Here is a 14690-nt window from a genome sequence, read left to right on the forward strand (position 1 = left end):
AGCCCTCTGGCCCTTTGACCCTCGGTTGGAGACGAAGGCAAATATGACCCTGTACTGTTCATTAAAATATTAATATCTTGGAGAATCTTAGAGGGCCAGAGGGTTAAAACGAGCCCTCTAGCTAGTCATCGGTTGGAGATGGCCTAATGTCATGCCGTATCTATGTTTTTCTTCACATAGTATGATATTATTTGATTGATATGCTTTTCTATGCAATTTACTCTCCTCCATTAGGGGCCCCACTTGGAGATCCCTTCAAAGATGGGAGCCTGGAAAGTCTGGGAGTACTCCAAACGAAACGACTTGACTTGGCGGGTATAATTCCATTAGGAAAAACTGACTTCTACAGATCAATCATTTCAAGCATTGATCATTCTAATATTAAAGCAACTCAAAAATGGGAAACTTCATACTGCAACCACAATTTTCTCAACTCACGTTGATCAGATCTTATTCAATGCCTGTTATGGTTGGCTTTGTTCTTGCCATGGCATTTGTTGTTGCTCAAGCACAACAAATGCAGTCGAATATCAGCCGCGGATCTTCCTTAACGCCGACTACCAACTCCTCGTGGTTGTCACGTTCTGGTGTATACGCCTTTGGATTTTACAAGCAAGGAAATGGCTATGCTGTGGGGATATTTCTTGCTGGAATCCCCCAAACAACTATAGTGTGGACTGCGAAGCGAGACGACCCTCCACTCTCCACCAATGTTACTTTGGACTTCACAAGTGATGGGTTTTCCTTGAAACCAACACAAGGCCAAAGTTTCGTGATAGAGTATACCTCTGGTTCTTCGGCTTCCATGCTTGATTCAGGAAATTTTGTGATATACAATGCTCGTCAAGACATAGTATGGCAAAGTTTTGAGCACCCGACTGACACCCTTTTGCCGGGTCAGACCCTGTTTGCTGAGGACGAGCTGTTCTCCGCTAAATCAGAATCTGATCACTCAACTGGCATTTTCCGCCTCAAAATGCAAGCCGATGGAAACCTTGTCCAATACCCTGTAAATACTCCATACAAAGCCGAATATGCCTACTATTCATCTGGAACGGATGGCAGAGGAAAGAACGTGACACTTCATTTTGCTGCTGATGGCCATCTCTACTTGCTAAATGATACCCATTCGAATATCAGGAATATAACAAATGGAGGTCTTCCTGCTGATCAAGCAACAATTTATCTTATGAGAATTGATGCAGATGGAATATTTCGATTGTATTCGCATGATTTGAATCACAACGGGAGCAGGTCAATGGTATGGGAATCTTCCAACGACAAGTGTGACCCCAAAGGTGTATGCGGATTAAATAGTTATTGTGTCTTACTAGATCTTGAAGCTGAGTGTAGATGTCTTCCAGGATTTGTATCTGCCAATCAGAGAAATAAGACTTCAGGCTGTTCGAGGAATTTAGTTGCAGATGGTTGCGAACACAAAAACGAAACTTTAAAATACACCATGGAGGAACTGGAAAGCACAACATGGGAAGACATTTCGTATGTGGATTTGACATTATCAGACAAAGAAGCTTGCAAACGAGCCTGTTTGGAGGACTGTAATTGTGAAGCCGCGCTTTTTGATGATACAAGCTGCAAAAAGCAGAGGCTTCCTTTGAGATATGGAAGAAGACAGGTTAATACTTCAAACGTAGCTCTCATCAAGGTAGCTAAATCTACAACTACTCCAGACACAAATAGAATCGTGGAAAAAGGAAGCAAGAGAAAAGGAAGAACCGACATCCTGATTGTTAGTCTCTCGCTTGCTGCTTTCGGAGCTATTTTGTTTGCAATTTCTGTAGTTGTGCTTTGCAAACATAATGTGTGGGCGTATAAAAGAGTGAATACTCCCATTCGTGACTCTGAATTCAATGAGGACATCGCTCTGCGACCATATACTTATGAAGAGTTAGAGAAGATTACGAACAATTTTACAGAAGAGGTTGGAAGAGGCGCGTCGGGAACAGTTTATAAAGGAGTGATCTTGGCTAGCCAAAAGCCAGTTGCTGTCAAACGACTGGAGAAAGTTGCAGCTGAAGGCGAAAAAGAATTTCAGACTGAGCTGAAAGTCATTGGGAAAACCCATCACAAGAATTTAGTCCGTCTGCTTGGATACTGTCTTGATGGACCAAAAAGGCTTTTGGTATACGAGTACATGAGCAATGGCTCACTTGCAGATGTACTCTTCGCACCTGACAGACAGCCTTGTTGGGAAGAAAGAATGAGAATTGCTTGCAACATAGCACGAGGATTTCTTTACCTCCATGAAGAGTGTGATACACAGATTATTCATTGTGACATAAAGCCCCAAAACATTCTGATGGATGAGTACATGTGCCCCAAAATATCAGATTTTGGATTGGCAAAGCTGCTTAAGGCAGACCAAACAAGAACCACAACTGGCATCAGAGGAACCAAGGGATATGTTGCACCAGAGTGGCATAGGAAAATGCCAATAACAGTTAAAGCTGATGTTTACAGCTTCGGAATTGTTTTGTTGGAGATCATATGTTGTCGAAGGAATGTGGATTGGAGTCTTCCAGAGGAGGAGGCTGTTTTGGATGAATTAGCCTACCCCTGTTTTGAGAGTGGTGAGCTTGGAAAACTAGTGGGTGAACAAGAGGTCGACACAAGGCAATTTGAACGGATGATTAAAGTGGCACTTTGGTGCGTCCAGGATGAACCGTCGTTGCGTCCTTCTATGAAGAAGGTTTTACTCATGCTTGAAGGAACTGTAGAAATCCCAATCCCTCCCAGTCCTAACTCTATTCTCAGCACCATCTAAAGTCAAGTGAGTGATACGTACTTTAGTGATCAGAAAACTGATCAAACCTTACATTTAGTTTATGTAATAAAATTAATAAGCAACGTGGTGAGTTTCACCGCAAGCTTCGCTGTCTGTAAGTGTCTGTGTCGTCATGAATGATATGCGTATGGTTTTCAGCTCTATGTAGCCTGCTGCGTTACTAATTGTGCGTTAATTGGATGCAAATAATCTACTTTTGGCGTCCATGCTTTAAAAAAGATGCTATCAGGATGCAGCATCTGATTCACTTTCTCTTCCATTAAATTCCCAATTATTTTCCTTCTCAATGAATCATCAAATGCTTAAAACAAAAAAACTACGAATTTGCGTTACTGTCAAAAGAGGTTTATTTGAAAAGAGGCGAAATAACATTTCAAACAAGCTCTTAAAAACATCCGGTGAGTTAAAGACATATCGCCAAAACTACAAATTGGGAACTTTCACGACCCTGTTAATCCCTTCCACCAGCTGAATCTCAGAAGAATCGAGACTCTGTATATGTAGGGGTTCGTTTTTTGAAATCGTGTTTTTCTTCCGTGACAGGGGACAAATTCTTGATCTATTCATGCTGATTATTTTGAAGGATTTGTTCAAATCCATAACTAAATCATTATAAGTATATCGTGTTTGTCATCAATCCTTATTCAGGGAAATTGTAGAAAGAATATGATTTGAGATTGTGGCGTGACAACACAAGCGGAGAAAATTGAATGAATCGAACTGAAAATCAGAAAGAAGATCACAACTTGAGACGATAAAACATTCATTTCATTTCATTCCTTTGAAGAGATAGTACAACAATTTTACAATTCTCAATCAGCTAGATATATTGATTATGAAACTGGTTTCCGAAACAAGAAACCCAAAGAATCTGCGTAAAAGAGTGCACTAACAAAGTCACCAATAAACAAAAACATTCATCATCAAACGATGGTCCTCCCCAGTGCTCCGGCAATCCATCGGAGAAGTTATCCCCTGGTAGTTCACCAAAGAAATTATCCCCCAACATTCTATCAACCAAATTAAGCCAAAGATGATTATTACAGGCCATGTCGCATAACAACTGGTCAAGGTCGGGAATTGAACCCAGTTCCTTGTGATGATCCTCCTCCTGCTTTTCGGGAACCACCTTCTTCGACTTGCGCTTCTTTTGACATCCTCGCTATTGTGGGGCTGCTTCATGTTTCCTCTTTTGACTGCGGCTGGGAGTTTGTGTTTTGGAGACGGTGATGCGCATAGGCTTTAGAGGAAGGGGCATTGGGAGAACAGAGAGTAAGGACAACTGAACTGTAACTGTAAGTGTAAGTACCAACCCTGCTTCATGATCACACTTAAAGACTTAAAAGTGGGTCATTTTTGTTGCTGATTAATCAGTGTGTGTAACAATTAAAATCCTAAATAACAAAAGCAAAGATGAAACTTCCTGCAAATTGAAATTAATCAGCGATTCAGACTTCAGAGAGAGTAGAAAACCGAAGCCTGCAAACGAGAGTTAGTACGATCCAACTCAAGGAACCCAAACAAACAAACAAACAAACAAAGAAAACTGGATGTAATATGAAAGATTGCAATGTTACCGACGGGCCACCGCAAACCCTAGAAATCAGATCACCAACCTCAGAAACCCTAGAATTCGCCACTGGGAATGATCCTTCCTTTTCCCGCACATCATAGAGCGGTTAAGAGTGCACATTAAACAGACAGATACAAAAATTACTTGGAAAAAAATGGGTATTCTTCGAGCAATTGGAGAGAGAGAGAGAGAGAGAGAAGAGATGGAGATCAGAATTGCAAATAACGATCAGATTTCAGATGAGAAACAGAGAGCAATCCGAATTGCAAACAACGATCCCAGATTTTTCGACCGTTAGGAGTCGTGGGCTTGTGAAATGGGTTAGGGTTTCTAGAGAGAGAGAGAGAGAGCGCGCGCCAAATAGGTTTCCGAAATTTCAACCGTCGGCGCTCTAAGGCGGTCCATTAATTGCTAAAAAAGGAACCCAGCGATTCAAATTTTATTACAATTACTCTAATTCTCGATTTCCCTGAACTTTTTAATTAGAATACGAACTTAAACTAACTTTTTTGGCTGATTTGCCCCTAATGTTAATTTTTCATTTATTTCATTCAAATTTCTGTTAGATAGAAGTACATGTACAACATGTGAGAATAGTTCGGTCGTTTTATTCTTTAAAATAATTGAAAACTTTAGATTTCTAAAATATAGACCTATGCAAATATGTGTAATTATATAGCTTTTGTATCTCAATGTCTAACGAAGTGATGCTTTTGTCCACAAAGAAGAGTTACGTAGTGTGCACGTGATAAAAGTTAACGTTAATTTGGATAAAATATATAACGGTAGTGGGGAAATCGGCCAAAAAATTTAGTTGAAATCCTTAATTTTCCAATTAAAAATTTCAAGAAGAAACTCGAAAGTTAAGTAATAATTTAGGAGACAAATTAACAATTTAACCAACCAAAATATGTTAGACCATCATCGATTGAGATGTCAAATTAAAAAACAGTTGGTGTAGGAAAAATAATATTTTGTAAAGTTTCGCACGAAATGTCAAATTAAAATATTTTCTACTTATTTATAAATTAAGCGGGTCATAATTTAACAATAAAATAATTAATAAGCGAACAAAAATGAAGAAATATGTGGACTTAGCTTGATTCTCGATTGTTCCGGATGGGGTCTACGAGTATGTGCCTGAATGGAGCAATTATCTGCGCTAATTACGCTTTTATAATTCACATGAAGAAGCACACCGTAGCTTATAATCAACTTGATGGTTGCTCACATTTTCTCTGGCATTACTCCTAATTTTTCGTTTTTCGTTTTGAGTCACTGACTAATAGAGAAATAACATAAATTTTGAGTTTAGGTTTTATTCTAAACTGACTTTACCACAAGAGTTTAAACCTGAATTTTTAAACACATGTGTTATCTTTCGACTACACTATCATCATGATGGCCATTTATTCAATTAGGCCTTCTGAAGATTTGTTAACTATCAACATGTCGAAGATGCTTAACAATGTATTAGTAAATTTTCTCTAGAGTGAAGACGAATGAAACTCGAGTATAAGAATAGCCATATGATTGAAAAACACACGCATTTGAAGTTCACAAGGTGGTGGACTCCTTTAGGAGAAAGACTTGTATGCAACATTGTTCATTGTCATGCATCTTGATACAGTACTGTCATTCCGTGCAATTTACTCTCTTCCATTAGGGGCCCCAATTGTAGATCCCTTCAAAGACGGGAACTTGGCAAAATCTGGGAGTACTCCAAACGAAATGACTTGACTTGGTGGGTATAATTCCATAGGAAAAACCTGAACTTGTACAAATTAATCGTTTGAAGCATTGATCATTGTAATATTAAAGCAACTGAAAAATGGGAAACTTCATACTGCAACCATAATTTTTGAACCCACGTTGACCAGATCTTATTCAATGCCTTTTATGGTTTGCTTTGTTCTTGCCATGACACTTCTTGTTGCTCAAGCACAACAAATGCCATCGAATATCAGCCTCAGATCTTCTTTAACGCCGACTACCAACTCTTTGTGGTTATTGGTCTCTCACTGCTTTCGGATATATTTTGTCGGCGATTTCTGTAGATGTGTTTTGCGAACATAATGCACGGTCTTGTAGTTTATGTAATAAAACTAATAAGTAAGATGGTGAATTTTAGTGATCAGAAAACTAATTGTGGATGCAAATTTCTTTCTCCTTACTCTTGGACAAAATTGCACTTGCAAAACAAATAACGCCTTAGGTCGAGGCCAAGACCCTCATGCGCCCACGATGATTTTGGGGGGGGGGGGGGGGGGGGGGGTTGCTTTGGCAGAAGAACCTCCGATGCCAAAGTTAGAACTTTGATGGAAAAGTGTTTGGAAAATTTAGAGAATTTAGCAAGAGAATTGGAATTGAGTTTTGGATAGAATGAGAGTGTTTAAATAGGGGTGTGGCAGGCCCCTTTGGGTGGAGTTGGCCAGCCACTTGGATCACTTTGTGGGCGAAGTTCATGATTTGTGGTTATTTAGCAAATTAATTGGATAATAAATCAATTAATTAGCTAATTAATATAATAAAAAATGAATGATTTGGGGGTTACCTTGTGGAAAAGATTTGATGAGGATGGACGAAATTGGTTATAAATAAATACCTATTTTGGGGACTTTTTGACTTGATTGAGGGATGATTGCCCACTGCTCGCGCGTAGAAATCCTAGTGTGCCTCGAGGGTAATTTTGTCCTTTTTACCCAAAAATTCACGTGTCGCCTCTTGATTATTTTTGGCTCCACAAATGCCCCCACACTTATTGGGTTGCTCGCAAGAAATGGCAACAGATGTAGAGATCTTCTTGCTTTAGAAAACGTAGGATTGTTTCCTATATTGATGTAGATTCCCTCTTTAATTGGAATCCTTCTAGGAAAGGGAAATAAATCACTTCTAAAGTCTATTTAAGTCTACCTTAAGTAGATGATTCAGTCAACTTTAGAGAGCAATTTATTCTACCCTACAAGAAAGAGAAAGCTAGAGGATATTTGTTCCCCTTCACCTATCAATCTTCTACACTTAGCCACCATCTTTCATTGCTTTCTTCGTTTTCTCTGTGCCGCACCGAGGTAGGAAAAAAATTAATTTTTCTTGTCTTCTTCATGGATGGTGCTACCGCGGGGCAGCCGTTGGGGTGGTGTGGCATGTTGACTGGCAGGGGCTAGGAGTTGGCTCGGCATGGGCCGATGAGGTGTTGTGGCAGGGACCACTGCTTGGGTTGCTCAGTTTGGCTAAAGCCAAGGGCAGCTGTGATGCTGGAGCCACGGATTATGGCGCTGGGGCTGTGGATTGTGGCGCTGGGGCGTAATGCTAGGTAAGTCGCATGGCTCATGTCCTTTTTGGGCTCTTTGACCTGACGCAGGCTAGGCTGGTGATTGAGAAAAATGAGAAGGTCGTCGGCCTCATAGGTTGCTGGAATGCTGGGCATGCAGACCTTCTGCCTACTGGTCTGAGAGAAAAAATGAGGGAAAAGCCATCATGGGTTGAGCTTCCCTGCTGAGTACCGTGAATGACATTGGCTACTTAGTCATCTTTGCTGGGAGAAATGTGGGATACTCCGGAGAAAAAAGGTAAAAAGGATTAAGGCAGATGCATTGGCTCGTCTGATTGTTGTCGTGGAGCTTATTATGAATCGAGGTTCTAAAAAACGCTAGGCGCTACTCGGGCGGCCTAGGCGGATTTAGGTAAATTTCTTGTTTATCTTGTAAATAAATGCATATTAACACTTACAAAAAATTATACTCGTATGAAATTCATGGATAAGATAATAAAAGAATGATAAAATGCAAAAAGAGTATCCAATAAGTCCAAAATTTAAAAAAACATTAAGCATATATGTCATATAACCATAGTAAGGAGTATTGTAGGATGACACATGTACAACAAGTTCACAATTTACAACATAAAATGGAAAATATGAGGAAAATAAGGAAATTTCGTAATGTAAGATACCCCGATTTTTCCAGCCGTTTTACACAAAATCGCCTCGATTCCAAGGCACCTAGCACCTAGGCGGCCGCCTAGGGCGTTTTTTAGAACACTGTTATGAATGAAGGTGGAAAGAAGAGATCTTCCTCACCTGCTCAAGAGATGCTGGTTGAGAAAAAACTAAAGACTTCCTCTGCTGCTCGTAGGGGTTTACCAGCTGCCGAGAGGCCTGTGATTGACATGACTTCTACCAATGGGAAGAAAAATGAGGCTACTAGATCTAAGCCTGTGGCACCTGCCATGTCGAGAATGGCTAGTACGATTGATGATAGGATTGCTCAGCGTAGAACTTCTGTCATGCCCCAAGTGCTGAAGTCTGTACTAAGATGTCCGTTAGGAGCTAAGTTTGGTTCAACTTTGGAAAGGCTTTCTATTATGAAGAGTGATAAGGTGGACACTGCTGCTAAAGTGGCTTCAAGGCCCACTCCCCCAGCTGCTGAGACTGATTCGCCTGCTGGGAAGGAGGAGACTGCTCACGTGGGCAACTGTGAGAAATCCACTAAGTCTGCTTCTAGGGAGGCTTCTGAGATCTGTGCGCTTTTGAAACCAAATCTGTTTGAAGACATGGATGCTTGTGCCAAGTTTGTCGATGACGTTAAAGGGGTTGTTTGCCTAAGTTCCTTTGTGAAGCATACGATCGAGTATAGGAAGATTGCCCAACTTGCCATGGTGCAGAAGACGACTAGGGTAGGGTTCGGTTCTTAATGGTTTAGTTTTTTGCCAAAACCAAAATCGAACCGAAATTTTAGTTTGGTTGGGTTTGGTTCATTTTTTTCAGTTTTTTTTTTCAGTTCGGTTTATCCGGTTCGGTTTCGGCTTGGTTTCGATTTTTTTATTTTTTATTTTTACTCTAGAAAATGAAAAACAACAATCATAACATAAGATAGAAAATATGACTCAGGATTTTGTCATTTAGATACATATGTCAGTGTGTCTATGCATGTTTCGCTATCTCTAATGAAAAGATACATGATCTTTTTCTGTTTGGGGGACCAAAGATTAGATTACATGTTTCCATCTCTCCAGGAATGGGCTCACAGTTTTTCAATATTCATGAGGGAAGTTACTAACTAATCTAAAAACATAAAGTCTCATAAAAGTCTAAAAAAATGAAAAATTTTGAGTCTTCAAAAAGTTGAAATTTAAACATCACACAAGTCAAATAAACCTTCAAGGTTTCATCACTTCATGTCTTGCACAAATAAAATCTTCCAAGTCCTCAAGCTTAAGCTTAACGCCTAGGTGGCCTAGGAGGCAACATAGCACTTTTCTTTGAGCTTCTACTCGCCATTTCTACAAAAAAAAAAAAAAAAAAAAAAAATGAACATGATGTAAAGCAAGCATGCAACATAGCATCTAATTAAAATAGTCTAACAAAACCAAATGCAATAAGTAAAATTACCTTTCTTAACTTCTTCACAAAACTCAATCTCCTCAATGGTTGGCTCATGATGTAATGCTACATGAATTGACCTAAGCCAATTTTGTGTACATATCAAAGCTTCCACCATTTTTGGACTCAAAGAACTACGATATGGATCAATTATTCGTCCACTTATGCTAAATGAGGATTCTAAAGCAATGGTTGATACGGGAATAGCTAAATTCTCTTTTGCAACTCGTGCCAAAATAGGATACTTAGATAGCCCATTCACCCTCCACCAATTCAAGATATCAAAGTTTGGCTCTTCTTCCCCTTCATTAGGATCTGAAAGAAACCTATCCAAATCATAGTGCACAATACGACTCTCTTTGCTTTTCTCATTTCACTTTTCTCTTTCAACTTTCTTTCAATCTTTGTCATGCTTGATAAAGGATCTCCACTTGTAGTTGCCGATTGAGAACTACCACCACTACTTGTGCTTTGTTGTGTATCAAAAGATAACTCTTCATGAATCTTGTAAAGATCAAACAACAAATCTTTCACCGCATTGGTTGCAATTTCAACTTTTTCCTCGTCCTCGCCATATAGTATCTCATAATAACCAACCACCTTCTCCAATTTATGGCGAGGATCAAGCACAAGTGCAACAAAAGCATATTGATTCATATCCTCAATTGAATCCCAATATTTGTCATATTTTTCTTGCGTCAACATGGAGATCATAGACAAGAATTCATTATCTTTGTTTTCAAGGAGGAGACTTTTGATCTTAAACAAATCATCAAAAGTAGTATGAATTGTTAGAGTATTAGAAGAACACACTTTTAAAGTGATTTCGTACAAAGGTCTCAAAAAGGATGCAAATATTCCTGCCTCACTCCAATCATAAGTCGAAGGTGGCCCTTCCCTTATATTATCATGATTTTCTTTAGTAAAGTAAGGAAGGTAATGACCATCATCTACTTTCAACCTATCAAAAGCCATCTTGAACTTCAAAACCAAATCCAACATTAAAAATGTAGAATTCCACCTAGTAGGGACATCTAAAATCACAAGCCCTTTGCTTTCTATTCTCACTTTCTCAACACACCCTTTGAAGCTCTCCAACCATTCAGGGGAAGATCTTACATACCTAACCGCATTACGAATGCCTTGTATGACGGTATTCAACATCTTTATCCCATCATTCATAACCAAATTAAGAATATAAGCAACACACCTCATGTGCAAATATTTTCTATCATGCAAAAGTGCATTAGGAATCCCCCACCCACTTATTCAGTGCACCAAATCCCTTAAGCCGGAATCATTTGCCGAAGCATTATCAACTGTAATAGTTAACACCTTCTCTATGCCCCACTCCACCAAACACTCCTCCAAAAGTTGAGCAATGGATTCTCCCTTATGATTTAGAATGACACAAAAGTTCAAAATCTTTTTATGTAACATCCAATCATCATCAATAAAATAAGCAGTGAGAACCATGTAATTTGTTTGTTGAATAGAAGTCCATGTATCCGTTGTTAGACACACCCTAAATGTCTTCAACTAACTTTTCAATTTCTCATTTTCGGAGTAAAACAAGCCAAGTACATCTTTAGCTATTGTCTTACGACTAGGTACTTTCCACAAAGGACACGCATGCATGCAAAAATGACAAAAACCCTCTCCCTCGACGAATGAAAAAGGTAACTCGTTTATAATTATCATCTCAATGCAAGCCTTAGTAACTTCCACTTGAGAAAAACCTATGACTTCCAACTTATCTTTTGTGCCGGCAAAGGTTAAGGTCTTTTGCCTATTTGTAGCAAATATTTCCTTATTAGGACCATAGCTCCTACATCTAGCTAGGTGATTTCTTATACTAGTTGTACCATTTTTATCTGTGTCGGCCATAAGCGATTTGCTACAATATTTGTATACCCCTTTAACTCGGCCTCCCTCAATTGTCCTATCAAAGTGCTCCCAAATTGTAGACCTTTCATGACTTTTTAGTGAATCCAAGAGAGTGTCCTCTTTACTTACTTAATCACTTGAGCAACCTTCTTTTGGAGTTGCATCGGAGGATTTTTTGGATCCACCATGAGTAAGAGGAGTTTGTTGAGTTGCCACCATGGGGAGTTGAGGTGGAGTTGATTCACCAACAATGTCCTTCAAAAATAGTAGAAAGCATCATTACAATTAATTATTAAATAAATTGAGACATAAGAACCATAGAGAAAGTATAGAGATGACAACTTACTTGCGATGGAGTAGACGTAGATGAGTTTATTTTTGCACGGGAGCTATTTGATGATCTCATTGAGTTTGAGCTTGAGCTCGAGGCCTTTGATGCACTTGACTTCATCTAATTAAGATACAAAACATATAATAAGCAAAGGTAAGATGCACCTAGAAAAGCTACGGATGCAAATAATAAGCAAGGTCTATGACTATAATCATCAAAAGATACAAAACATACAAGATGGATTAAACTAGTTATTTACACTCCCAGACACAATAAACTTTAATCTTTCTGCTGTTAAGGGACAAATAATTAAAAATTAAAATCAAACATATTTTGGTTCTCTTTGAAGTTTAGCCGTTGAGCTCGTATTCCTCGTCATACTACCCGAAAGTATTGACACCTAAATACTAATTAATTTGACATTTGGAAAGTAATTTGCAACTCATAAGTCATAAAGATGCAATTAGCAATCCTCCTCTGGTAAAACTTGATTATTTGTAATTATTTTTTTTATTTTTTTATTTTTTTAAATTTTTGAACAAACAGATACGAATGAAGACTGAAGTGGTGGCCATGAGCAAGAACATGCAAATTCCATAACTTATTATTTACTGGTTAATTACAGGTTGCTTAACTGAGAACGAGGAGAACCCTAATATAATTGAGGAAGCTAACCCTTAAGCTACTCTAATAACCCACATCGACACTCCTCCCCCCCCCCCCCCAACTCTCTCCATGGACTCGAAAAGGCTCACATTATCCCGAGAAAACCCTAGACTTAAAGCTGCAGAACCAAATATAGCAGCATATCCAAAAGAAATTAATCAAACCTTATGTACTCTCACAAATTAATCAAACCTCAACTAATAGTCTAATTGTGTTCAGAAATGAAGTTACCTAACCAAATCCAGCATACCCAAAACAAATTGCAAAACTATGAAATTGAAAAAAAAAAATTCTGCAGAACGCATCAAGGGGTGAGAAACTAACCTTGCAAATGAAAGAATTTGTGGGTCAAGACTCGAGACCTGAAACGGCGACAGAAAGTCGTGCCTCGTGGGTTGTGGGTCACCGGTTACGGGGGTGAGAGACTAAGAGTGAGATGGTGACGACGAGATGTAAGACAGGTCGCAGGTCGCAGGTCGCTGGGAAGGAAGAAGACGAAGTGGAAGAGTGGCGGAGCTGGGAATGAGATGGTCCAAAGTGAGAGTATGTACAGAGTAGAGGGATAATAGAAATGGAATGGGTTCGGTTCTATTTAGGGTTTCAGACTGAAGAAGGCAGACACTACAAATTGGACTGAACGACGTCGTTTAAGGAAAAAAAATAATATTTATTTGTAATTAAATATGAAACCACGTCGTTTTGCCTATATTTCGGTTCGGTCTAGTTTTTGAACCCCCAAAACTGAACCGAACTGAACAAGATTCAGTTCGGTCTCATTTTACACTTTCAGTTCGATTTTTTTCAGCCTCGGTTCGGTATTCAGTTCGATTTTTTTCGTTTTCTAGTTTTTCAAACCCACTCCTAAAGACGACTATTCTGGCAGCTGAGTCTATGTTCCTTGACCAAAAGGATACCAAGGCTGCCAATGAGGTGGCAAAGGCTGTGGCAGCTGAAGCTTATTCTTCAACCAAGAAGATTAATAGGTTGGAATCTGAGCTCGTCGTTTTGAAAGGGTCTAATATCTCTGCCCCCACTTCTCTGCAGCTTGAGACCGCTCGCTAAGAGATCGTTGACTTGAAAAATAGGCTTGATGTTATCCAACTTAAGTATGAAAGTGTCGAGAAGGATATCAGATGTTATATACCTCAGATTCAAGATCTTGAATGTGCCGTTTCTGAGCTTTGTTCCGCTGCTTATGCAAAGGATGAAGAGTTAATTGCTGCTTATAACCAAATGATCCACTCTAAGAAGGTCATTGATAGGCTTGAACCCCAAGTGTTGGAACTCCAAGGTGCACTGAAGATCAACAAAAGTTTGAAGAAAGAAGTGGATGAGCTGCAGTGCGTCCGTGTTGGTCTAATCGAGGAGATCGGACAGCTGAAAGGTGAGAAGGCTAGGCTCGAGACTCCATTTGTTTAGAGTCAAGCTGATTTTTACAAGTTGGGTTATGTAGATCATCTCTTTGGTAGGCTGTCTGACTTCTAGTTTGCTGTGGAAGACTTCGAAACCTTCTCTATTTCTTCGAAAGACTTAATTGCCTTTACTTTTAAGACCTCTAATGGTGAAGTGGTCGGAGATGTTGGTGCCGAGGTTGGAGCAGCTAGGGGTGAAGCACCAGATGGTGCCGCTGCTGAGAATGTCTTGATTGTTGAAGGTGTGGCGATCGAGTAATTGTGAAGTGCCCAAGCTGCTGAAGAGTAGTATTCTTTGTAATCTTTAGGATTTTCATTGTTTCCCTCGTTTCTTTTTGATTTGCTTGAACTCTTTCGGTTTTTGCTAGTTGTTTATCAATTTTGCTAGAAAAATTAATAAACTTTATTCCTTCACTTTTCTCCATCTTCGCTTCTTTTGTTCATGCCCTAACCTTTAGACTTTATAAATCAATGGCAGGTGTGCTATTTTTTTATAAGCATATAGGTTTGCGTAGCTGATGTAGCCGTAAGTGTTGGTGTAGAACTTTGCAAAGTTGTTAGCCATAGGATCAGCAGCCGGACGCCTTACTTACAAAAACAGACAAGTTCGTGTGACCACTAGGCTGTTAACCTTG

The 14690-nt window shown here is 39.3% G+C and overlaps 1 protein-coding gene across 1 annotated transcript; it reads left to right on the forward strand.

Annotated features, from left to right (window-relative positions):
• The first annotated feature begins 279 nt into the window (after window positions 1-279).
• On the forward strand, window positions 280-2996 carry LOC137711446 (G-type lectin S-receptor-like serine/threonine-protein kinase LECRK3). The gene has a single exon (XM_068450692.1). It carries the CDS (start codon window positions 398-400, stop codon window positions 2783-2785), a length of 2388 nt encoding a protein of 795 aa, XP_068306793.1. The 5' UTR covers window positions 280-397; the 3' UTR covers window positions 2786-2996.
• The last annotated feature ends 11694 nt before the right edge of the window (window positions 2997-14690 follow it).

This window comes from Pyrus communis, chromosome 1 (genome assembly GCF_963583255.1).
Source record: "Pyrus communis chromosome 1, drPyrComm1.1, whole genome shotgun sequence".
Lineage (NCBI taxonomy): Eukaryota > Viridiplantae > Streptophyta > Magnoliopsida > Rosales > Rosaceae > Pyrus > Pyrus communis.

Bases quoted from the DNA above. Each gene is read 5' to 3' on its own strand.
- LOC137711446 (XM_068450692.1), top strand. From the start codon at position 398: ATGGGAAACTTCATACTGCAACCACAATTTTCTCAACTCACGTTGATC.